Source organism: Heterodontus francisci, chromosome 14, assembly GCF_036365525.1.
Source record: "Heterodontus francisci isolate sHetFra1 chromosome 14, sHetFra1.hap1, whole genome shotgun sequence".
NCBI lineage: Eukaryota > Metazoa > Chordata > Chondrichthyes > Heterodontiformes > Heterodontidae > Heterodontus > Heterodontus francisci.
In genome coordinates this window covers 103,212,309-103,239,075 of record NC_090384.1, presented here as the reverse complement: position 1 = coordinate 103,239,075, position 26,767 = coordinate 103,212,309, and the positions used below count along the sequence as shown (strand labels likewise).

The window sequence follows — 26,767 nt, the reverse complement described above, 5'->3', positions numbered from 1 at the left end:
GTTTATGGGGAAGAATGGGGATCATTCCTCCCAGTCTCTCATCCCTGTGCATCCCTGGCTCCTTGATTTTAAAATTCTCATCCTTATTTTCAAATCTCTCCATGGCTTCGCCCCTCCATATCTCTGTAATCTCCTCCAGCTCCGAACCCTCCGAGATCTCTGTGCTTCCCTAATTCTGGCTTCTTGCATATCCCTGATTTTAATTGCTCCACCATTGGTGGCAGTGCCTGGCCCCTAATTTCTGGTATTCCCTCCCTAAACCTCGCCGCCTCTCTCCTCCTTTAAGATGCTCCTTAAACCTACCTTTTTGACCAAGCTTTTGGTCACTTGTCCTAATATCTCCTTACAAAAGCAAAATACTACAGATGCTGGAAATCTGAAAAAAACCCCCCAGAAAATTCTGGAAATACTCAGCAGGTCTGGCAGCATCTAAGACCTGAAACGTTAGCTGGGATATTATCCGGCTGACGGAGATCTCCGGCACCGAACACTGGCAAAAGCGGCAGTGAGAGCCCCGCATCACCTCCTCTGGGGAAGGCCAGCCAGACCAAGTGCCTATTAGGCATTTAAACGGACAGCGACGGGCGTTCCCCAGGATCAAGGACCCCGGCGGTGGAAGTGCCGTCTGCTGAGAAATGCAGACAAATCACTGAGCAGTGGCACTGTGGAGGTGGTGGCTGCTGCTGGTGAAGCACTGACCTGAGACCCTGCATCCAGGTCACAGGCAAGTCTCAGCGGGAGGGGTTTTGCAGGGTGGGGGCTGTGGGGTAATGGGGTGTAGGAGGGTTGGTAGCAAGGGCAAGGTGGTGGCTCTCAGCTGGCCTCCCACTTCTCGATATCAGGTCCCTCGTTCAGGCAGTAAGTGCCTTTATTGAGGGCCCCCCTTGGAGCTGGCAAGCAACCTGCACGGTGCAGTGACAGGGCCGCCCGCCACTGAGCTATTGGATATTAATTGCCCACTGAAGGGCCACAATTGGTGGCCGTTCACAGCCTTCCCACCCCGGAATTCATTTGGGTGGAGATAGGAAGGTGGCGGGCCCCCCCCACTTCACCCCCCGCCATCATCCTGCCTGATTGTATACTCTCCCCACCTCCAAACTCGATGTCGGAAACAGCATAACATTCTCCCTGTTAACTCTTGTTTCTGTTTCCACAGATGCTGCCAGGCCCACTGAGTATTTTCTGCTAATATCTCCTTTTGTTGCTCGGTGTCAAACTTATGTTTGACATAGGATGTTAAAGGTGTTATTATAAATGCAAGTTGTTGTTGTTATCGGGTGGCCTGGGAGCCACCTGTCTCCATTGTGAGAGGGTCACAAGGAAAGATAGGTCCTGGGGTTAGAGGAGGCTTGGGTATTCCTCTTGGGGCTGGGAGCCACTCGCCTCCAGTTAAGGGTTCCGCTCCTCCAGCCCCACTGGTCTTTCCCAATTTACATTTAATTGGCTTCACCGGCTTCTCAACAGCCACACCTGGTGGATCAGCCACTGGGTCCAACCCATGCTTCCCCTCCCCACCTTCCTCTGGAGTGTTTAAAATGCCACCGGGGGTCCCATGATCATCATGGCATCCCGACGTGCATTCACCAATGAAGCTCATGTCAGAGTCTAGTGGAAGCATCATCTGCCTCCCAAACCAATGGTGTTAAACTTGCAGATCGGTGGGATACTGAGTGGGAGACAGAGCAGAAGACAGAAGCACTTGATTTTAACTGCTCTCACCTATCGAAAAGAGTTAAAATTCCCCAGCTGAGATGTGTTTGTGGTCAACATTGACTTTATCTCACAATGTCTGTCTTAAATATTTGCCTTTAAACAATTTGCTGTTGGGTTGAACAGCTGGTGCCAGCTGTTGCTGGTGTTGCCATTATGAGATTAGACCAATTATACTGGTACAGTAGCTGAGCAAATCCCAATGTACTGGTGTTATTGTATTGGCACTAGATCAAAGTCATGATGTTGGCATCAGTTTGTACCAACTGTGCAATTAGATTGCAACACCTACATCGGACTAGTATCTGATCATCGTAATGCATTGGCATCAGTGCACAAGATATAACTTCCAACAGAATCCTTCTTAAAAAGATAAGCCATGCATAGGATCAGGAGTAGGTCATTCAGCCCCTCGAGCCTGTTTCACCATTCAGTTAGATCACAGCTGATGTGTATCTTAACTCCATCTACCTGTCTTGGTTCCGTTACCTTTAGTACCCTTACCCAACAAAAACCTATTTATCCTCAGTTTTGAAATTATTCATTGACCTGCCCCCCCCCCACCAAAGCTTCAACAGCTTTTTGGGGGACAGAGTTTCAGATTTCCACTACAATTTGTGTGAAGAAATGTTTCCGGACATCACCCCTGAATGACCGAGCTCTAATTTTAAGGTTATGCCCCTTGTTCTGGTCCTCCCCAATGCCATTAAGAATAGAAATTCGGAGACTATTGAACATCCAATCAAAACAGTTGAGTTAACAATTCAACCGAAAATGATTACATTTTGCAGGGACTTTCTAACTGCAGGAGAGAAATTCTGGTATATTTTCGGCTGAGTTATTACTCAATTTATCATAGAATCATGCAGAAGGAGGCCATCAAGTCCACTGTGCCTGTGACTGATCTTTAAAAGATTTATCCCATTAGTCCCACTCTCCTGCTCTTTCTCCAGAGCCCTTCAAGTATTTATCCAATTCCCTTTTGAAAGTTTCCACTGAATCTGCTTCCACCGCCCCTTTCAGGCAATGCATTCCAGATGTCAACAACTTGCTGTGCAAAAAAAAAATTCATTGCCCCTCTGGTTCTTTTGCCTCTTAGCTTAAATCTGTGTTGTCTGGTCACTGAACCTTCTGCCACTGGAAACAGTTTCTCATTAGTTACTCTATGCAAACCCTCTGTGATTTTGAACACAATACTTCAGCTTATACTTCTCAAAAGGCAAGAAGGGTCTCGGACCTGAAACGTTGACTCTGCTTCTCTCTGCACAGGTGCTGCCAGACCTGCTGAGTACTTCCAGCATTTCTTTTTTTTGTTTCAGATTTCCAGCATCTGCAGTATTTTGCTTTTATTTTAATTTATTAATATGAAATTCTAGTTTGATTAAATAATTACCCACTTGAAAAAAATGATTATCTGGTCGTTATCAGATTGCTGTTTGTGGGACTTTGCTGTGCACAAAATGGCTGCCGTGTTTTCTGCTTTACAATAATGACTACACTTCAAAAGTACTTCAGCGGCTATAAAGTGCTTTGGCACAAGTTGAGGTCGCGAAAAGTGCGGTATAAATACATGTCATTCTTTTAATTCAGCTGGCAGGGCAGCAGAAAGATTGGATTCTTAGTATATTCAAAGTTAAAATACTTAAAAGATTGCCATGCTTGTGGACTGAGCTCACTGGGGAGAAGTTTGAAATATTCAGAACTCCGAAGTTTTGAAAAGAGCAGGGATGATGTAGTGTTGCTTTGTTCATTATTAACAGTAAGGAATGGACTGTCATTACTTCAAACATTGCTTTGCGCAAGTTAAACCCCTCATTACAGCTATACAGGGAGGCAGGAAGAAGATTGGGAAAGCCAGCGTGATAGGGGATTCTTTTTATTTATTTATTTTTTATTTAGAGATACAGCACTGAAACAGGCCCTTCAGCCCACCGAGTCTGTGTCGACCAAGAACCACGCACTTATACTAACCCTACAGTAATCCCATATTCCCTACCACCTGCCTACACCAGGGGCAATTTACAATGGCCAATTTACCTATCACCTGCAAGTCTTTGGCGGTGGGAGGAAACCGGAGCACCCGGCGAAAACCCAATCGGTCACAGGGAGAACTTGCAAACTCCGCACAGGCAGTACCCAGAATTGAACCCGCGTCCCTGGAGTTGTGAGGCTGCGGTGCTAACCACTGCGCCACTATGCCACCCCAAAATTCTATAGTTAGAGGAATAGACACGCGTTCCTGTGGCTGCAGATGCGAATCCAGGATGGTGTGTTGCCTCCCTGGTGCCAGGGTAAAGGATGTCACTGAGTGGCTGCAGAGCACTCTTGAGGGGCAATGGTGAACGGTCAGTGGTCGTGGCCAATATCGGTACCAACAGATAGAAAGAGGGTTGAATTCATTGATAAAGTAATAGAACAAAAGAACAAAGAACAAAGAACAGTACAGCACAGGAACAGCCCATTCGGCCCTCCAAGCCTGCGCCAATCTTGATGCCTGCCTAAACTAAAACCTTCTGCACTTCCGGGGACCGTATCCCTCTATCCCCATCCTATTCATGTATTTATCAAGATGCCTCTTAAACGTCGCTATCGTATCTGCTTCCACCATCTCCCCCGGTAGCCAGTTTCAGGCACTCACCACCCTCTGTGTAAAGAACTTGCCTCGCACATCCCCTCTAAACTTTGCCCCTCTCACCTTAAACCTATGTCCCCTAGTAACTGACTCTTCCACCCTGGGAAAAAGCTTCTGACTATCCACTCTGTCCATGCCGCTCATAACTTTGTAAACCTCTATCATGTCACCCCTCCACCTCCTTCGTTCCAGTGAAAACAATCCGAGTTTATCCAACCTCTCCTCATAGCTAATGCCCTCCAGACCAGGCAACATCCTGGTAAACCTCCTCTGTACCCTCTCCAAAGTCTCCATGTCCTTCTGGCAGTGTGGCGACCAGAATTGCACGCAATATTGTAAGTGTGGCCTAACTAAAGTTCTGTACAGCTGCAGCATGACTTGCCAATTTTTATACTCTATGCCCCGACCGATGAAGGCAAGCATGCCGTATGCCTTCTTGACTACCTTATCCACCTGCGTTGCCACTTTCAGTGACCTGTGGACCTGTACGCCCAGATCTCTCTGCCTGTCAATACTCCTAAGGGTTTTGCCATTTACTGTCTACTTCCCACCTGTATTAGACCTTCCAAAATGCATTACCTCACATTTGTCCAGATTAAACTCCATCTGCCATTTCTCCGCCCAAGTCTCCAACCGATCTATATCCTGCTGTATCCTCTGACAATCCTCATCACTATCCGCAACTCCACCAACCTATGTGTCGTCCGCAAACTTACTAATCAGACCAGCTACATTTTCCTCCAAATCATTTATATATACTCCAAACAGCAAAAGTCCCAGCACTGATCCCTGCGGAACACCACTAGTCACAGCCCTCCATTCAGAAAAGCACCCTTCCACTGCTACCCTCTGTCTTCTATGACCGAGCCAGTTCTGCATCCATCTTGCCAGCTCACCTCTGATCCCGTGTGACTTCACCTTTTGTACCAGTCTGCCACGAGGGACCTTGTCAAAGGCTTTACTGAAGTCCATATAGATAACATCCACTGCCCTTCCTTCATCAATCATCTTTGTCACTTCCTCAAAAAACTCAATCAAGTTCGTGAACCACGACCTCCCCCTCACAAAACCATGCTGCCTCTCGCTAATAAGTGCGTTTGTTTCCAAATGGGAGTAAATCCTGTCCCGAAGAATCCTCTCTAATAATTTCCCTACCACTGACGTAAGGCTCACCGGCCTATAACTTCCTGGATTATCCTTCCTACCCTTCTTAAACAAAGGAACAATATTGGCTATTCTCCAGTCCTCTGGGACCTCACCTGTAGCCAATGAGGATGCAAAGATTTCTGTCAATGAAGAGGGTTGTATAAGGGTAGTGCAGTTGATGTTGTGTAGTGAACTTTCAAAAATACCATGTAATAGACGTTAGCAAAATTGAAGCTTGTGGGTTAAAGGAGTAGTGGTAGTGTGGATACAAAATTAGTTAAGGGACAGAAAGCAGACAGTAGTAAAGAACAGTTGTTTTTCAGACTGTGGGGTGGGGAGGGGTGGGGGGTGGGGTGAGGGATGCGGGGTAGTACAGTGGGGTTCCCAAGGAGTCAGCAGGAGCATGCTGCATCCTTGGTTTTATGAATAGAAGCATTCGGTACAAGAGCAAGTAAGTAGTACTAGAATGGTACCTGGAAAGATTAGATAAGCTGAGAATGTTCTTCTTAAAGCAGGGAAGGTTAAAGGGAGATTTTAGAGACGTTGAAAATTATGAAGAGTTTTGATAGAGTAGATAGGGAGAAAACATTTCCAAGACAGGAGAATCGGTGACCAGAGGACATAGAGTTAAAATAATCAGCCAAATAGCTAGCGGGGAAGATGAGGAGAATTTATTTTACGCAGTGACTGGTTGCAATCTGGAATGCACTGCCTGAAAGAGTGGTGGAAGCAGATTCAATAATAAATTTCAAAAGAGAATTGGATCAATAACTTCAAAAGGAAAAAATTGCAGGACTAAGGGGAAAGAGGAGGGGAGAGTATTTGTCCCAAATAGTCTACACCAATGGAGACATGAGTAGAAAGGTCACTTGTGTCACCATCACGCAGCAGAAGACAGAAATCCATGCACACGTACCCAAACGGCTGAAACTGCTGACAGGCCCTCAACTGCAGTCACCTTCAAACAACTGGTAGGCAATCTTCTCTTTTCGAAACAGAAGAGACTAAAAAGGAGCCCTCCCATATTGAAGATTAAAGTACGAAGGCTGGATCAATACAATAACATCATTGCCTTGCAACAATGTCCTAAAGTTCTTAACGCAAAATGAATAGCTTTGGAAGTGCCGCCAATTTGCACATAGTAAGCTCCCACAAACAACTTTGAGTCGAGTGACCAGTTAATCTGCTGGTGGGGGATGTTGGTTGAGGGAGGAATGTTGGCCAGAATACATGCTCTTCATCAGTGGAAGATTTTTACAACTACATAAACAGACAGATGGTGATATTGGTTGAATATCTCATCTGAAGGATGATTCCTCCTGGAATTTTACACTCCCGCAGTCCCGCACGGGGTGGCAGCCCGGATCATATGCTGAAGTCGTTGGAGAGGCACCTCAACTCTGAAGCCTCAGTGGCAGGAGTGCTACACACTGAGCCAAGCTGACCAAACACAACGGGTGCAATTTAATCGAACCAAGTCATCAGGAAACCTGGTTTTATCCCTCGCTTGATTTTGCACTCTATTGAACTCAGCGGGGAGTTCAACCTGCGGGTTAGGTTAAAATTGCTCCATCGACGATAAGTTAGTGAGTTCAAATTTTGATTTGGACTGGCAGCTCTTACAATTTTGTGATATGAAAGCAAAACAACATCACCTCCCGCAGCTGCTTGGAGGATAGCAGGAGGCTTTATGTTGTACTTTGGGCACCACCAGGCAGAGAATCTCAGCATCCACTAGCTGCCAAAGCCACAGTTCAGAAGCCTGATAAAGGCAAGGATAGTCACCCCCTTATTGAAGGAAGTTAATAAAGCTTATGGAATCCTGGACTTTATAATTAGAGACATCGAACAAAGCCAGGAAGTTATGCTAAACCTACATAAAACATTAGTTTGGCTCCAGCTGGAGCATTATATCTAATTCTGGGCACCACACTTGAGAAAGGATGTCAAGGCCTTCAGAGAGGTTACAGAAGAGACTTATTAGAATGTTTCCAGCAATGATGGATTACAGTTAAATGGATAAACTGGAGAAGCTGGGATCATTCTCCTTAAAGAAGGCTAAGAGGAGATTTGATGAAGATCTTTAAAATCATGAAGGTTTAAATAAATAGAATAAATAAAGAGAACCTATTTACAATGCTGAAAGGTTGATAACCAGAGAAGAAGGCGACATGAGGAAAAACTTCTGAACACAATGAGTGGTTAGCATTTGTAATGCATTGCTTGACAGGATACAAATTTAGAACAAAAACAAGAAATGCTGGAATCACTCAGCAGGTCTGGCAGCATCTGTGGAAAGAGAAGCAGAGTTAACGTTTCGGGTCAGTGACCCTTCTTCGGAACTGACAAATATTAGAAAAGTCACAGATTATAAACAAGTGAGGTGGAGGTTGGGCAAGAGATAACAAAGGAGAAGGTGCAGATTGGACCAGGCCACATAGCTGACCAAAAGGTCACGGAGCAAAGGCAAACAATATGTTAATGGTGTGTTGAAAGACAAAGCATTAGTACAGATTAGGTGTGAATATACTGAATATTGAACAGCAGCAAGTGCAAACCTGAAGAAAAACAACCTGAAAAAAACAGTGGGTAAGCAAACTGAACAAACTAAGATGAAATGAAATAAATGCAAAAAAAGATTGTAAAAAATGTAAAAAAGAATGTAAAAAAAAAGGAAGAAAAAATAACTAAAAATGAAAGTAAAATGGGGGGCTGTCATGCTCTGAAATTATTGAACTCAATGTTCAGTCCGTAGTGTGCCTAATCGGTAGATGAGATGCTGTTCCTCGAGCTTTAGATTAGATTAGATTAGAGATACAGCACTGAAACAGGCCCTTCGGCCCACCGAGTCTGTGCCGAACATCAACCACCCATTTAGACTAATCCTACACTAATCCCATATTCCTACCAAACATCCCCACCTGTCCCTATATTTCCCTACCTCCTACCTATACTAGTGACAATTTATAATGGCCAATTTACCTATCAACCTGCAAGTCTTTTGGCTTGTGGGAGGAAACCGGAGCACCCGGAGAAAACCCACGCAGACACAGGGAGAACTTGCAAACTCCACACAGGCAGTACCCGGAATCGAACCCGGGTCCCTGGAGCTGTGAGGCTGCGGTGCTAACCACTGCGCCACTGTGCCGCCCCAAATTGCGTTGATGTTCACTGGAACACTGCAGCAATCCCAGGACAGAGATGTGAGCATGAGAGCAGGGGGGAGTGTTGAAATGGCAAGCAACCGGAAGCTCAGGGTCCTGCTTGCGGACTGAGCAGAGATGTTCCGCAAAGCGGTCACCCAGTCTGCGCTTGGTCTCCCCAATGTAGAGGAGACCACACTGTGAGCAGCGAATACAGTATACTACATTGAAAGAAGTACAAGTAAATCGCTGCTTCACCTGAAAGGAGTGTTTGGGGCCTGGGATAGTGAGGAGAGAGGAGGTAAATGGGCAGGTATTACACCTCCTGCGATTGCAAGGGAAGGTGCCCTGGGACGGGGACGAGGTGGTGGGGGTAATGGAGGAGTGGACCAGGGTGTCGCGGAGAGAATGATCCCTTCGGAATGCTGACAGGGGAAGGGAGGGGAAGATGCGACTGGTAGTGGCATCACGCTGGAGGTGGCGAAAATGGCGGAGGATGATCCTTTGGATATGGAGGCTGGTGGGATGAAAAGTGAGGACAAGGGGAACCCTGTCACGGTTCTGGGAGGGAGGGGAAGGGGTGAGGGTAAAGGTGCGAGGAATGGGTCGGACACGGTTGAGGGCCCTGTCAACCACAGTGGGGGGAAATCCTCGGTTGAGGAAAAAGGAGGTCATATCAGAAGCACCGTCATGGAAGGTAGCATCATCAGAGCAGATGCGTCGGAGACGGAGAAACTGGGAGAATGGAATGGAGTCCTTACAGGAGGTAGGGTGTGAAGAAGTGTAGTCGAGGTAGCTGTGGGAGTCAGTGGGCTTATAATGGATATTGGCAGACAACCTATCCCCCGAGATGGAGACAGAGAAGTCGAGGAAGGGAAGGGAAGTGTCAGAGATGGACCATGTAAAGGTGAGAGAAGGGTGGAAATTGGAAGCAAAGTTGATAAAGTTTTCTAGTTCGGGGCGGGAGCAGGAAACGGCACCGATACAGTCATCAATGTACCGGAAAAAGAGTTGGGGGAGGGGGCCTGAGTAGGACTGGAACAAAGAATGCTCGACATATCCCACAAAAAGACAGGCATAACTAGGACCCATGCGGGTACCCATAGCGACACCTTTTACTTGAAGGAAATGCATGGAGTTGAAGGAGAAGTTGTTCAATGTGAGAACAAGTTCAGCCAGGCGGAGGAGGGTGTTGGTGGATGGGGACTGGTTGGGCCTCTGTTCCAGGAAGAAGCGGAGAGCCCTCAAACCATCCTGGTGGGGGATGGAGGTGTAGAGCGATTGGACGTCCATAATGAAGAGGAGGCGGTTGGGACCAGGAAACTGGAAATTGTCGAAATGACGTAGGGCGTCAGAAGAGTCACGGATGTAGGTGGGAAGAGACTGGACCAGCGGAGAAAAGATAGAGTCTAGATAGGAAGAAATAAGTTCAGTGGGGCAGGAGCAGGCTGACACAATGGGTCTGCCGGGACAGTCCCGTTTGTGGATTTTGGGAAGGAGGTAGAAGCGGGCTGTCCGGGGTTGCGGGACTATGAGGTTGGAAGCTGTAGAGGGAAAATCTCCAGAGGAGATGAGGTCAGTGACAGTCCTTTGGACGGTGGCTTGATGTTCGGTGGTGGGGTCATAGTCCAGAGGGAGGTAGGAAGAGGTGTCTGTGAGTTGGCGTTGAGCTTCTGCAAGGTAGAGGTCGGTACGCCATACAACAACAGCACCACCCTTGTCTGCAGGTTTGATGACCATGTCGGGGTTAGACCTGAGAGAACGGAGTGCCTCAAGTTCAGAGGGGGACAGGTTAGAGTGAGTGAGGGGGGCAGAGAAATTGAGACGACCAATGTCTCGCCGACAGTTTTCAAGAGGCCAGGGGGAGGGGTCCAGGTAGAGGGAGAATGCTGGAGGCGGGTGAATGGGTCTGCTGGTCGGGGGGAGGACTCCTGGTCGAAGAAGTGAGTCCGGAGGCGGAGGCGACGGAAGAAGAGCTCAACGTCATGCCGAGCGCGAAATTCATTGAGGTGGGGGCGTAAGGGGATAAAACTGAGACCTTTGCTGAGTACAGAACGCTCAGCATCAGAGAGGGGGAGGTCAGAGGGTATAGTGAATACACGGCAAGGGGTCAGATCAGAAGGGGTGGGGTCAGAGGGAAGTGAAGCGGAAGGAGGATCTGGAGGGGCATTAGTCCCTATCAGCTGCTGGAGCTTGCGTTCCTTAACACCTGAAAGGAAGAAAAAAAGTTTTTTGTTAATGCGTCGGATGAGACGTAAGATGAGATGAAACTGCGGAGTAGAACAGATTTGAGATAAGGTGAGACGGTGCTGCTGGAGAGAGAGGTCCAGTGTGTGCATATGGCGGCGCATAGCACTGAGTGTGGATCTCAGGATGCGGCGAGAACAGCAGTCCGAGGAACGTTGTATTTCTCGGAGATACCTGTGATCCTGGGTGGTTTCAAAGCATGATGGGTGAAACTGCAGTTGGAATCCACATGGAATCAGTCGGAGCCGGAGACAGTCACTGAGGAAGGAGAAGTTGCCTTCAAAAGGGAATTGGATAAATACTTGAAGGAGAAAAAATAGCAGGCATATGGGAAAAGAGTGGGGAATGGGACTAACTGGATTTGTCTTCAAAACAGCCAGCACAGGCTCGATGGGCCGAATGGTCTCCTTCTGTAATGTACTATTCTGTGTTTTTTTTTATCTGAGCCATTCTGAAATTGCAGTAAATAATCTCCTCCGGCAACACAAAATGATGGCGCACAGGTGTTGACTCTCTTATCCTGACCTCCCCAAACTCTAACTCATAATCCTTTTGAATCCAGGCCATTGCTGGGAGGTCACGTAGCACTTTCTTAAAATTATACTAAGACTAGATGATGCAGGTTTCAGTTGGCTGGTCCCCTGGCTGGGGCATTTAGAACATGGGGCATAGTGTAAGGATAAGGGGTTGATCATTCAGGACTGAGATGAGGAGGAATTTCTTCACTCAGAAGGTTGTGAATCTTAGGAATTCTCTAGCCCAGAGGGTTGTGGATGCTTCAGCATTGAATACATTTAAGGTTGAAATCGACAAATTTTGGATCTCTCACGGTATCAAGGGATATGGGGAGCAGGAGGAAAAGTGGAATTGAGATGAGGCATGATCGTTCTGATGGTGAGAAGGCTCGAGAGGCTGTATGGTTTACTCCTGCACCTATTTGTTATGTTCTTATGATTTAGCTGAGAGAAGGCTGTTTGAACATGATTATGATTGCCAAATGATAATTATATGTCAATTCTGGACAACTTAAAAATCCTAATATTGATAAAATTTGCAGCTATCTCAATATTTCATAAATAACAACCAGACTGGCATGACCTAAAACTTAGAAAGTATGATTAGTGACATCAAAGTTACTCTGTTCATGTGGCATTGCACTCTGTTTTATTTTAGTGCAGATGCCAACCCTCATGTTAAATGGATTAACATCTCCACTGAATTAAGGACTGAGGAAACTTGTACAATTCATCATTACCAGCGGCAACTTCAAGCCTTGTTCATTGATTTCTATTCAAGTTAAATTATGTTGAGCTCTTCTAATGGGACTAAATAGCAGCTCAATTACTGCCCGAATCTAAATAATTTATAAGTTTCTCAAGATGGAACAAATACATTTTGTTTTGCCCTTCTAGTACTCCTTCAGGACCCACAAGGAACACTTAGGGCTGCTAATGCCTGGGACATCCCGTCCCCCTTCCTGAACCATGATCCCCTCCACTGCCCTTGCCCCACCAAAACCTTTCTTGGCATCAGGGACTGTAATTATCGGCTGTTGATTGGAGCTTGGATAGAATTTTGGATTGGGGACTGGTAGAGTCGGAATGGGGTTTTGGGAATTGTGACTGACAGCCTACAGCGTAATGTGGGGTCTCACATGCAACCCTCAATGTTGCTTCCCTTTTGCTATGTCCTACATTGAGTTCATTCCCTGCCGCCAGTGCAGCAGCAGTGATAATAAAGGAATATCGAGTTATAGGTTACAGCTGAAAATACTGTCCATGAAACTGAGACTTTCAGTTGGCTTTTATAATCAAATGGTTGCTGAAAGCAGAGTTTTGCATCTCAATAAGTGTACAGTTTTCCATCTCCAACATGTTTAATGTTTCATTTGCCTTTGGTGACTGTGCCCTGAGTGAGATATTGTCAACTTTGTGAACTAGTTACACTTACATGGCCATTCAAGGCTAGATCCCACTGCAGGTGGGCATACCACAGCCAGAAGTTCTATATGAAGCAAATGGTTAACCATCTACAACAAAACCTGCAGGCACCTCTTAGTGAGGGTATGGTTTATAACTATTAGTTCCAGCCAATAGCAGAGAGAACCAACATAGAGCATTTCCCAAATCCATAATCTAATGTCAAAACATTGAAAAATTAAAATATTTTTGCAAAAATAATGTAACCAAATAATTACAGCACAAATAATAAAGACTGCAACAGTGGTAGTTAATAATTGGTTCACTTTTACATTTATGCTTTTGACATTAGCGATAGAATTGCTATTCCTTTCAAACAACATCCTTGAGTCTGGTCTCCTAGGAGCTAATTTGCATAATAGTATAAAGCAGGAAATAAAGCAGGCCTTTTATTCTGGTGTCTGTCGAGAACATTAAGTCAAGTAAGTGGACATTAACATTGGGAGAGATGTATAACAGGCCACTGATCCCATATTGCCTGTGATAAACTATCGCCCAAACTGAGAACTGTTAGCTTTTTTTTTGCCTTTCAGTTATTAAATATTCAGTAAGCATAATTGCTTATCAAATTGTGATAAACTTGGCGAGTGCACACTCAAGAGTATTGTGCACAGTTAGGGCGGAATCTCCCCCGGGAGATGGGCTGGGAGACGCTGAAGGTTGGGGCGGGGGGGGGTGGGCAATGCTTACAGAGTCGCAATGGAAGGCAGGGTGTGGGATGAAGGACCTGTCGCCTTCCTGTCACACTGCAGTTAAATCGGGGGTGGGAAAGGTTGAAGACAGCCTTCCCATCCAGAGGCAAATTGAGGCCCTTAAGTGGCCAATCTCTAGCCACTTATGGACCTCTGCCTTCGCTACCGAAATTACACCAGCTGTGGCAAGGAGGGGTGGGGCCTCGCCACACGGGGAGGTCACCCAGTGAAATGAGGCAGCCTCCCTGGGTGGGTGGGGGCCTCCTCCGTGGGCAATCTGTGGTCCCTGGAGGGACCCCAGCTGCAAAGGATGCCCCACCACTAACCCCCCCCTGCCCTCCCCCTCCAGTTGCCAGGGTCTGCCGGACTTACCTTGGGTCCAGGGATCCAGCTCTGGGCATGGTCCCCGGCCAGGTGTATTACCGGCAGTGGCCACCACTCCCAGTGGCACTGCTGATACTACTGAGCTGTCAACCCTCTGATTGGCCGGCAGCTCTGGGAGGTGGGAACCCTGCTGGGAGGTGGGATCCCTGTCCTTAAAGGGACAGGGATCCCGGCACCAGGAAGTTAAGTGTCCGAGCACTGTTGTATTGCACCAGGAGTCGGGGAGGGGGGAGAGCATCTAAAGGGCCGAGGCGGGGTTCCCTTCACCTTTTTGGCCTATCGTGAAACCCCCGCTGGCTCGGCTAAATTCAGCCCTTTGGATTTCCATGTTACAGAAAGGATAAAGAAGCAGTGGAGAATGTGCAAAAAAGATTTACAAGGATGATAGCAGAACTGAGAGGCAACAGCTCTCAGGAAAGATTGAACACGCTGGAGCTCTCTTCTTTCGAAAAAAGGAGATTAGGAGGTAACCTGATAGAGGTCTTTAAAAATATGAAAGGATTTGATAGGGGAGACATAGATAAGATGTTTCCACTTTTGGGAAGTACAAAACTAGTGGCCATAAATATAAGACAGTTACTAATAAACCCAGTAGGGAATTTAGGAGAAACTTCTTTATCCAGAGAGTGAGAATATGGAACCTGCTGTCACAGGGCGTAGATGAGTCGAATAGCATCAAGGCATTTAAGAGGGTGCTGGATAACCACATGAGGAGAGAGGAATAGAAGGATATGTTAATAGAATGCGATGAAGTAGGGTGGGAGGGGGCTACTGTGGAGCAGTTGGGCTGAATGGTCTGTTTCTGTGCTGTAGACTTGATGTGATTCCACACAAATTTCCAATTCAATGGAATTCAAAGAAATTATGCTTATTCTGCAATTGTAAAAATTAGCATGGAAAATATTGCCAAATAATTCATGATGCCTCAAGTCTGTGTAATTGTTTTCTTTTAGAACTTTGACAGTGACATTCTCCTCCATTCAGGGGCAGATTTGAAACTTGGAGCTGATCGCTGGTCAGTAATTGCAAGGTATTTTTCAGCCCACCAGAGGCATTGGGATACCTCAGCAATTTTAACCAGAGGTCTCATTTAAATAGGAGTTTAGGAAGGAACCTCTTTACCCAGTGAGAATGTGGAACAGGGAGTGATTGAGAATAGCACAGATGCATTTAAGGGGAAACTAAATTAACACACGAGGGAGAAAGGAATAGAAGGATATGTTGATAGGGTGGGATGAGGAAGGATGGGAGGAGGCTTGAGTTGGGCCGAATGGCCTGTTTCTGAGCTGTATATTCCATGTAAATGCTGCCCACAATGGGGAGCAGAGAGGCTCCGGGCAAGGCAGGATCAGGTGGTTTTCGTGTGAGCTATGGCTTAGCGGGTAGCACTCTTGCCTCTGAATCAGAAGTTTGTGAGTTGAAGCCCCACTCCAGAGATTTGAGCACGAAATCCAGGGAGTGCTACATTGTCAGAGGTGCTGTCATTCTGGTGAGACATTAAACAGAGGCCTCACCTCCTCTCTCAAGTGGATGTTGCAGGTTTCATGTCACTACTTCAAAGAAAAGCAGGGGCGTTCTCCCCAGTTTCCAGGGCCACTATTTGCCCCTCAATATCATCACTAAAACAGATTTTCTGGGCATTTATCTTATTGCTGTTTGTGGGATCTTGCTATGTGCAAATTGGCTGCCTGGTTTCCTACATTACAACAGTGACTCTGCTTCAAAAGTATTTCACTGGTTGGAAGGTGCTTTTGGATGCCCTGTGGTCATGAAAGGTGTTGTAGAAATGCAAGCCTTTCTATTTCTGTTTAACCCTCCAAGCTTTCATGTAAGTGCTGGGCGGGGTTTTGAATGTAATTTCTATGATGACTTCACCATAGGGATGTTTCCCTAATCCTGATTTTCACAGCCAGCACTCCCTGGAAATGCTGATCCTCTCCGGATCATGCTGATTTTCCTTTGAGTATCCGAGAGTGCCCTTCAGAACATCGGGACGGGAAGCAGAGCAGTGGAGAGTATGTCAATATTTACAGCGGTCCCACACACACAGGACGATTTAAAAACCACTCACTCAAAGAAACGGTGAAAAATGTGTGACATGTTACATGTTTATCTGTGAGATATCGACTGCCACTATGAGGGTTCGTTATCACCTCAGGGCTTGTCACATCATGACACGGGGATTTGACTTTTGACAACCAACAACAGTGACATCATTTAACTCATTTTTAAAAAACAACGCCCTACTAATTTAGCAAGAAAACTGCCAGAGGGAACTGTACACCAATAACAACTTGCATTTATCTAGCATCTTTAACATAAAAAGAACTTTCCAAGGCACATCACAGGATTATTATCGAACAAAATTTGACACCGTGCCACATAAGGAGATATTAAAGCAGTCTTCAGCCAATTCGATTCACTCCGTGTGGTATCAAGAAATGACGGAAGGCACTGGATACTGCAAAGGTATGGACCCTGACAACATTCCGGCAACGGTACTGAAGGCCTGCGCCCCTAGCCAAGCTGCTCCAGCACAGCTACAACACTGACATCTACCCGGCAATGTGGAAAATTGCCCAGGTACATCCTGTACACAAAACGCAGGACAAGTCCAACCCGGCCAATTACTGCCCCATCAGCCTACTCGCAATCATCAGTAAAGTGATGGAAGGTGTCGTCAGCAGTGCTATTAAGCGGCACTTGCTTAGCAATAACCTGCTCACTGCGATCAGTTTGGGTTCCGTCAGGGCCACTCAGCTCCTGACCTCATTACAGCCTTGGTTCAAACATGGACAAAAGAGCTGAACTCAAGAAGTGAGGTGAGAGTGACTGCCCTTGACATCAAGGCAGCATTTGACCGAGTATGGCATCAAGGAGCCCTAGCAAAATTGAAGTCAATGGGAATCGGGGGAAAACTCTATGCTGGTTGGAGTCATACCTACTGCAAAGGAAGATGGTTGTGATTGTTGGAGGTCAATCATCTCAGCTCCAGGACATCACTGCAGGAGTTCCTCAGGGTAGTGTCCTAGGCCCAACCATCTTCAGCTGCTTCATCAATGACCTTCCCTTCATCATAAGGTCAGAAGTGGGGATGTTCGGTGATGATTGCACAATGTTCAGCACCATTCGCGATTCTTCAGATACTGAAGCAGTCCATGTAGAAATGCAGCAAGACCTGGACAATATCCAATTGGGCTGATAAGTAACATTCGCGCCACACAAGTGCCAGGCAATGACCATCTCCAACAAGAGGGAATGTAACTATCTCCCCTTGACATTCAATGGCATTACGATTGCTGAATCCCCCACTATCGACATCCTGGGAGTTACTACTAAGCAGAAACTGAACTGGAGTAGCCATATAAATACCATGGCTACAATAGCAGGTCAGAGACTAGGAATCCTGCAGTGAGCAACTCACTTCCTGACTCCCCAAAGCCTGTCTACCGTCTACAAGGCACAAGTCAGGAGTGTGATGGAATACTCTCCACTTGCCTGGAAGGGTGCAGCTCCAACAACACTCAAGAAGCTCGACACCATCCAGGACAAAGCAGCCCGCTTGATTGGCACCCCATCCACAAACATTCACTCCCTCCACCACTGACACACAGTGGCAGCAGTGTGTACCATCTAAAAGATGCACTGCAGCAATGCACCAAGGCTCCTTAGACAGCACCTTCCAAGCTTGTGACCTCTACCCACTAGAAGGACAAGAGCAGCAGATACATGGGAACACCATCTTTTGCAAGTTCCCCTCCAAGTCACACACCATCCTGACCTGGAACTATATCATCGTTCCTTCACTGTCACTGGGCCAAAATCCTGGAACTCCCTTCCTAACATCACTGTGGGTGTACTGACCTCACATGGACTGCAGCAGTTCAAGAGGGCAGCTCACCACCACCTTCTCGAGGGCAATTAGGGATGGGCAATTTTTTCTTCTTCTTTGGCCTCCTTGTCTCGGGAGACAATGGGTAAGTGCCTGGAGGTAGTCAGTGGTTTGTGGAGCAGCGCCTGGAGTGGCTATAAAGGCCAACACTAGAGTGACAGGCTCTTCCACAGGTGCTGCAGGTAAAATTGGTTGTCAGGGTTGTTTCACAGTTGGCTCTCTCCTTGCGCTTCTGTCTTTTTTCCTGCCAACTGCTAAGTCTCTTCGACTCGCCACTCTTTAGCCCCGCCTTTAAGGCTCCCCGCCAGCTCTGGCGATCGCTGGCAACTGACTCCCATGACTTGTGATCAATGTCACAGGACTTCATGTTGCGTTTGCAGACGTCTTTAAAGCAGAGACATGGACAGCCGGTGGGTCTGATACCAGTGGCGAGCTCGGTGGGAAATAAATGCTGGCGTAGCCAGTGACACCCACATCCCATGAATAAATTTTAAAAAAGGTGACCAGGAGCTTGGTCAAAGAGGTAGGTCTTAAGCAGCGTCTTAAAAGAGGAAAGCAAGTTAGAGAGGCAGAGCGGTTTAGGGAGGGAATTCCAGAGCTTAGGGCCCAGGCAGCTGAAGGCACGGCCTCCAATGGTGGAGTGGTGGAAATCAGAGATGCGCAAGAGGCCAGAATTAGAGGAGCGCAGAGTGGCAGACTGTAGGGCTGAAGGCGGCTACAGAGAGATAGGAGAATGAAGTCGCACAGAGCTGATGGTGTGCTGAACAATCCTGCATTTATTAAGCTGTAGTTCAGAAAGCTGCAGCTGCCCCTTCAGGCAATCTGACCCCATTTCCAAAAGGAAGATGTTTATTCAGAGTCAGGTACGATGAGCTCACAGCTGGACTTGTCTCTATCCCCCTGACTCCTGGGAGCAAGAGACCTGGCAGAACCAACAACAGTGAGAGGGTGGTGCTGCTCAACGCAAATTTAAAATGACATTTTTTTTGCTATTTTGCAAATTAAAGACATGCTCCAAAGCAACCATTGTAAGAAATATAAATCTTTTAGTCTGCATTATTATTGATACTGACAACATTAAACATTCCAATGAAACAGGGCTGCCACAACAAGACAGCCAGACAGGCAAAATTACATTTATATAGCACCTTTCTTGCCCTCAGGACATCCCGAAGCACTTTACAGCCAATGAATTACTTTTTTTGAAGTGTAATCACTGTTGTAATGAAGAAAATTCATCATGAGATAAATGAACAATGAATCTGTTTTATTAATGTTGGTTGAGGGATAAATATTGGGCCAGGACACCAGTGAGAGCTCCCCTGCTCTTCTTCGAATTAGTGCTATGGGATCTTTTACATCCAACTGGAGAGGGCAGATGGAGGTTTAGTTTAATGTCTCATGTGAAAGAAAGCATATCTGGCAGTGCAGCAGTCCCTCAGTGCTGTACTAGAGTGTCAACCTGGACTATGTCTTATGACATTATTGGAGTTCAATCTGCCTACTTAAAGCCGAACACCCCTGGTTTCAGCAATCAGTGCCACTATCAGTGAATTACTTTTAAAGTGGTCACCATTGTTATATAGGAAAATGTTCTGACTTGACTTTCAGCATCTATGTGAACCACTGTGACAGGGAGATGGCATCTCCACTTAAAAGTCTCACCCAAGGGCAGCACCTCTGATAATGCAGCCTCTCTCAGTCCTGTGATTGCCGAGTCAGCTTAGATTATGTGCTCAAGTTGCAGTGCAGGATTTGAACCTTCTGCTCAGGAGGTGAAAGCGCTACCAACTCAACTACTCATAAAATGGCACTCATTTTAGCTGCAGCATCTCAAAATGGAAACTGGTCTGAGCTATAAGCGAAATGGCTAATGTTTTTTTCACAGTTCATGCACTCTGTGCATGAAATCCTGAGGTTCAGGCAGCTTACAGTAAATACATCAGTTCCATGACAGTGCATTGAGTTAATAGTTTTGTATTCTTATTTTCTTTTTAAAAAAGCGATCTTCCGCAATTGCAACCTAACAAACACTATGCAGAATCTGCTCACATACAGTAGATCAGGGCCAACAATCGAGCTACATATAACCAGAGGATAATAGGTAAGAGTCTGAAAAATGGGTCAGATTTGTACTGATGGGATCTTAGTGCCAGTTTTACATGTTTCAATGCTGACATCCGCCAGGGCTGATGTGAAGTTGGAAGAAAGCTCAAAGTGCTATTTTTAAGCACCGTTTATTTTTAAACAGGTTAACACTTCTCTGAAAGAATGTAGTATGATTGTCTGGTACAGTTGTGATGAGCGTAACCCATCAAAATGGGTGCCATATATTGCTTAGATTCTAGATTTTTCTTTCATCCATTCTCGGGATGTGGGTGCCGCTCGTGAGGCTGGCATTTACCACCTGTTCGAGTTGCCCTGAGAAGGTGGCAATGGATCTTATTCTTAAGCCACTGGAGTGTCGTGTTTTGATAGGTGACTTCAGAGGGCAGTTGAGAGAGGAGAACATTTTTTTAATAAGTAAAACAGCAAAGCAAGGTAAATAGGCAGCAATGGTGATTGCCACAAATAAAACCCATCCAGAACTAGCCCTTTCTACATCTATTTAAATAGCAGAATTGTGACTCGATGACAATTTTCTTAGATCTGCCCCTTCTCGTGAAAGTACTTCTTTCATGATTGAATATAATATGAATGTGCTTGAATCCAATCCTCCTTCTTTGTTACTCCAACACATACCACAGGACGGCTGGTGTTCTGGGTTCTGACTCTCTGCATTGCCTACAAGAGGGATCTGGTCCAGTTTTTGACTGGGGCAGAGATCACATCATGTCGAAGGCAAGTGTCTTTATTTATTTACTCTGTCTGTGTGATCACCTGGACTGGTTTCGATCACATGAGGGGTTCGGAAAATAATTTTTCAGAGTATTTTTTCTTTCACTCATTGGCCATGGGTTTATTTTTCTGGTTCTTTTGCCTCTCGCAGGAGATTATTTGGGGTGGCAGACTGGGGAAGGCCGTGTCTTGTCACGATGCTCCAGGCATCATGAAAACTTAATGAGACAAGGAACAGGAGCTGAAGTAGGCCATTTGGCCCTTCGAGCCTGTTGTACCCTTCAACACAATCATGGCTGACCTTCTACCTCAACTGGAACTTTTCTTAGTACCCAAAAATCTATCGATGTTTGTCTGAGAGTGTGATGGAGGCATTTTCAATCGGAGCTATCAAAAGGGACTTGGAGGGAAAAAATTTGCAAAGCTACAGGGATAGGGCAGGAAGTGGGACTAGCTGAGTTGCTCTTACCAGCACAGAAGCAATGGGCCGAACAGCCTCCTTCTGTGGTCTAACCAATCTATGATTCTATTCTATCAGTGGTCCGTAGGAGTGGGAGTGGGCTGTGGGTAGGAGGGGTGGTTGGTGCTGCTGTCATGCTGACTCTGGATTCAAGTGGGGGAGTACACCTGCTCAACCCAGCTCCATGGGATAGCTTTGCCTGCTTCACTCATCAACGCCCAATTTCAATGAAAGGAGCTTCAATAAGAGAAGCTTTCCTCATTTACATAGCTAAAGGATCCAATGTCTGTTTTACACTGACATCTGGACACCTGAAAAATAGCTGAACTTAATTTCAGGGCCGATGTCCTGCAGTGCAGGATGTTAGTCCCTGAAATTACGGCCATTTTATAGGCACACGGTCCAACTTCTCTCCCCATATTCTAATTACTACACCTGCCCTTGTGACATTAATTCCTGTAGGTTCCATGTTTGTTACTGGCTGGATCTTGTCAGAGCAACTGGCAAATGTGGTTAAAAGTGTTTCGCCAGCCGAGCCGGCGCTTTCCACTTTCCACCTTCCACCTTGGGCACCTCCTACTCATTTAGGGTACGGTAAATATGGGTTATGTTACTGGTTTAGTACTCCAGAGACCTGGACTAAATGATACCGAGACATGGGGCAGGAATTTCCGGCTGGATTTGGGACCTTGGTATTGAGACCAAATGGGGGTCCTGAGCCCACACCTGCCGGCAGCGAGACCACTGGAGTTACTTTCACGGAGGTGGCCTTCTAATTGGCCACCTCAGCACTCGCCGTCCTATGAAATGGAGGTGGCCAATTAGAGGAGGGAAGGCAGCAGGCCCCTTGGAATAGAGGGGAAAGCCTTCCTTGGGTATCGTTGGGGCTACAGGGGCAGCCTTTTCTTCCTGTGGCACTGTCAACGGGGCGTGGAGTCTCCAGCTCCAATGGCACCCCTCCCCCACACAGCCTGGTTCAGGGTGGCTGCCTCCATAGAGCTGGCAGCCTCCCCATGTGGAGGGGGTCCGCTTCCCCTCCAGTAAAATGCCAGCGAGCCCAAAGAAATTGCCCCTTATTGGGGCCTTAACAAAGTTAATTGGGTGTTTGCCTCCATTCAGCAGGCAGACAACCCATCCTGGACTGCCCCTGGAAAACATCCCTGGTGGCGGGAATGCATCGGGGAGCCATCCAAAACAGCCGTCACCCCCCCCCCCCTCCCACCAACCCCTCTCCAATGGGTCAGAAAATTCTGCCCATGAGTTCAAATCCCACAACAGAAGCCAGGGAATTTAAATTTCGTTAACTAAATAAATCTGGAATAAAAAACTAATCTCAGTAATGATGACCACGAAACTACCAGATTGTTGTAAAAATCCATCTGGTTCACTATTGTCCTTTAGGGAAGGAACTCTGCCATCCTTACCTGGTCTGGCCTACACTTGACACCAATAGTTTCCACAGCAATGTGGTTGATTCTTAACTGCCCTCTGAAACGGTCTAGCAAGCCACTCAGTTAAGGGAAACTAGGGAAGGGTAATAAATATTGGCCTTGCCAGTGATGCTCACGTCCCATGAATGAATAAAAAACAACCTTGTTAAAAAAAAAGTGTAACTTGCATAATTGTGTGTTTCAACAGCAAAACTGAGAAGGCATGTTACACTTACCGAAGTGACGTGTTGAATATCTTTCCACAGCATGGTCTCTCGGGGAAATTCGGACAAGTCGAGGAAATTATCAACGGCCACCTGGCCAATCACGTCATGGCGGGAAAACCTGTCAAAGTCGTAGACGCTGAAATGAAGCTTCCGGTTGGCCAGCTCGTTGTAGGGCACGGAGAAGAGGAAGGCTTCGTCGAAGATAGGATTGAGGGTTTTGCGGTGGACTTTAGTCTGGTGTTTGGTTTTGCGGTCTGGCAGCAAGTATATCTTCACATAAGGGTCGGATGTGCCTGAAAAGTCCTTGGCCGGCAGGTTGATAGCCTTGTGGATTTTGACAATCAGCTGTTCCAAGTCGCAGTCGTACTTTAGCACAAAGTTAAGTTTGCCGCAGGTCTGGTTGTTTCTCCGCCCATCATCCGTGTCCACTGACCTCTGTTTGTACAACTCAGGTTTAATCCGTCCAATGTCCATTGGCTTTTCCTGCCTTTGGTACTGTTGAATGTCAAAGTCTGGATTGGAAAGGTTTAACTGTCTTCTTATGGAATTGTGCCTGCAACCAAAGCTCATTATCATTCAGCAGAATGCTATGAAGTCATGCAACCTCACAAAATTTTGAATGGCAAATTTTGGTTTTTATAACCATAGAATAAATCATACAGTCACTTTTATTTTGTGTTATTGCCATTCCAAACCAGAAATGCTCTTTTGTTTAATTGAGTCTCTTGGTTCGAATCTTACAGTGTTATATTCAAAAAAGCCAGTTGGTGAAGGTTAGTACTGGAGCTAATCTTTACTCAGTCTAACATTTATTTACAGAGTGAAGCATTACAAGCATACACCTCCTAACTCAACCACACCACAGGTTCAGTGAGTGTCTCTTGATATGTGCTCAAGTGAAAGCCCAATTAATTCCCTCCACCTGCATAGAATCGAACATGATAGATATACAATTAAGATACAATACAGAAGGAGACCATTCAGCCCATCGTACCCGTGCCAGCTCTTTGAAGGAGCTATCAAATTAGTCCCACTGCTCCAGCCTTTTGCCCATAGCTCAGCAAAGATTTCCTTTTCAAATGTTTATGCATTTGCCTTGGGGTCAATCTCTAACCCCAATTTCATCACCTGCAAGTAAAGGTAGAGTAGTTCCCTAGTTGACTATTCTATGGCTTTGCCATGTGGAGTGGCTTTGTCTTTTTTTCAAAATAATCATTCTTGGGATATGGACATCACTGGCAAGTCTGGTATTTATCACTCATGCTTAGTTGCCCTGAGAAAGTGGCAGTGGATCTTCCTCTTGAACCACTGATTGATTTTGATACAACTGAGGGGCTCACCCAGGCAACTTCAGAGGTCGGTCAAGAGTCAACCACTTTGGTGTGGGATTGGACTGTCGCGCAGGACTTTGGGAGAACTCCAAGATTTTATTTGAATGGTGCTTTGTGATCTCCAAAGCAGGGGGATGGAGCGCTCAGTGTAACTTCCCTTCCAATGGACAGCACCACTGAGAAGACCACACTACCCCTCAGTACAGTGCTGAAGTTTCTGATTTCTTTTCTATATGCAATTTCCCTTGCTTAATATAAGTGTAACTTCCTTCATTTCGTTAGTTTCCCCCCATTGCCTTTCCATGCTCTCTGCCAATCGCCATATACTTCATGTCACATGAGATGTATCCCAGGCTGTTATGTGAGGCAAGGGAGGAGATAGCAGGGGCTTTGAGACAAATTTTCAAATCCTCTCTGGCCACAGGAGAGGTACCAGAGGACTGGAGGATAGCGAATGTGGTATCATTATTCAAGAAGGGTAGCAGGGATAAACCGGGTAAATATGGGCCGGTGAGTCTAACATCAGTGGGACAGGATTAATCTCCACTTGGAGAGGCAGGGATTAATCAGGGATAGTCAGCATGGCTTTGTCAGGGGGAGATCGTGCTCAACTAAATTGATTGAATTTTTTGAGGTGGTGACTAGATGTGTCGATGAGGGTAAAGCAGTAGAAGTAGTATACATGGATTTCAGTAAGGCTTTTGATAAGGTCCTGCATGGGAGATTGGTTAAGAAGGTAAGAGCCTATGGGATCCAGGGCAATTTGGCAAATTGGATCCAAAATTGGCTTAGTGGCAGGAGACAGAGTCTAATGGTCGAGGGCTGTATTTGCGAGTGGCAGCCTGTGACCAGTGGTGTACCACAGGGATCGGTGTTGGGACCCTTGCTGTTTGTAGTGTACATTAATGATTTAGACGTGACTATAGGAGGTATGATCAGTAAGTTCGCGAATGACACGAAAATTGGTGGTGTTGTAAATAGTGAGGAGGAAACCTTTAGATTACAGGACGGTATAGATGGGCTGGTAAGATGGGCGGAGCAGTGGCAAATGGAATTTAATCCTGAAAATTATGAGGTAATGCATTTTGGGAGGACAAACAAGGCAAGGGAATATACAATGGATAGTAGGACCCTAGGAAGTACAGAAGGTCAGAGGGACTTTGGTGTGCTTATCCATAGATCACTGAAGGCAGCAGCAGAGGTAGATAAGTGGTTAGGAAGGCATATGGGATACTTGCCTTTATTAGCTGAGGCATAGAATATAAGAGCAGGGAGGTTATGATGGAGCTGTATAAAACACTAGTTAGGCCACAGCCGGAGTACTGTGTACAGTTCTGGTCACCACACTATAGGAAGGATGTGATTGCACTGGAGAGGGTGCAGAGGAGATTCACCAGGATGTTGCCTGGGCTGGAGCATTTCAGCTATGAAGAGAGACTGAAAAGGCTCGGGTTGTTTTCCTTGGAGCAGAGAAGGCTGAGGGGGGACATGATTGAGGTATACAAGATTATGAGGGGCATTGATCGGTTAGATAGGAAGAAACTTTTTCCCTTAGCGAAGGGGTCAAGAACCAGGAGGCATAGATTTCGGGTAAACGGCAGGAGGTTTAGAGGGGATTTGAGGAAAATTTTTTTCACCCAGCGGGTGGTTGGAATCTGGAACGCACTGCCTGAAGGAGTGGTGGAGGCAGGAAGCCTCACAACATTTAAGAAGTATTTAGATGAGCACTTGAAACGCTGCAGCATACAAGGCTCTGGGCCAAGTGCAGGAATACGGGATTAGAATAGTTGGGTGCTGGATGGCTGGCATAGACATGATGGGCCGAAGGGCCTGTTTCTGTGCTGTATAACTCTATGACTATGACTCTATGACAATTTGTTTTCTATTCATTCATGGAATGTGGGCATCGCTGACAAGGCCAGTATTTATTGCCCATCCATAGTTACTTTTGAGAACAACCTACTGCATAATTGCCATTTATATTGCACTTTTAACATAGTTAAACATGCCAAGGAGCTTCACAGGAGTGAATATTAAACAAAATTTGACTCGGAGCCACATGAATAGGATGGGAATAGAGGGATACGGACCCCGGAAGTGCAGAAGGTTTTAGTTTAGGCAGGCATCAAGATCGGCGCAGGCTTGGAGGGCCAAATGGCCTCTTCCTGTGCTGTACTGTTCTTTGTTTGTTCTTTGTTCTTTGTTCACATAAGGAGATACTAGGGCAGATGAAAAAGGTAGATTTTAAGGAGGATCTTAAAACAGGAGAAAGAGGTAGACAGGTGGAGAGGTTTAGGGAGTTACAGAGTTTAGGGCCCAGACAGCTGAAGGCACGGCCACCATGATGGAGTGAAGAAAATCAGGAATATGCAAGAGGCCAGAATTAGATGAACGGAGGGTAGTATGATTGGAGGAGGTTGCAGAGATCGGGTTAGATGAGACAATGGAGGGAATTGAAAACAAGGATGGAAATTTTAAAATGGGGGTGCTGCTTAACCAGGAGCCAATATAGGTCAGTGGAACAGGCCGGTTGGGTGAACGGGACTTGGTGTGAGTTAGGACAGAGGCAGAAGAGTTTGGGATGAACTCAAGTTTGCAGAGAGTGACCACTGTCGAACCATCACCATTTAACCTCCTCCCTAGATCTGGAACATAA

General features: G+C 46.2%; 1 protein-coding gene across 1 annotated transcript in view; it reads right to left on the bottom strand.

Annotated features, from left to right (window-relative positions):
- The window catches only part of syt9b (synaptotagmin IXb), a 101,450-nt gene that overhangs the window by 41,295 nt on the left and 33,388 nt on the right, over nt 1–26,767 (bottom strand). The window contains exon 3 of the mRNA XM_068046945.1: nt 22,790–23,333. Coding sequence (XP_067903046.1) covers nt 22,790–23,333 — 544 coding nt within the window. The remainder of the gene's footprint in view (nt 1–22,789; nt 23,334–26,767) is intronic.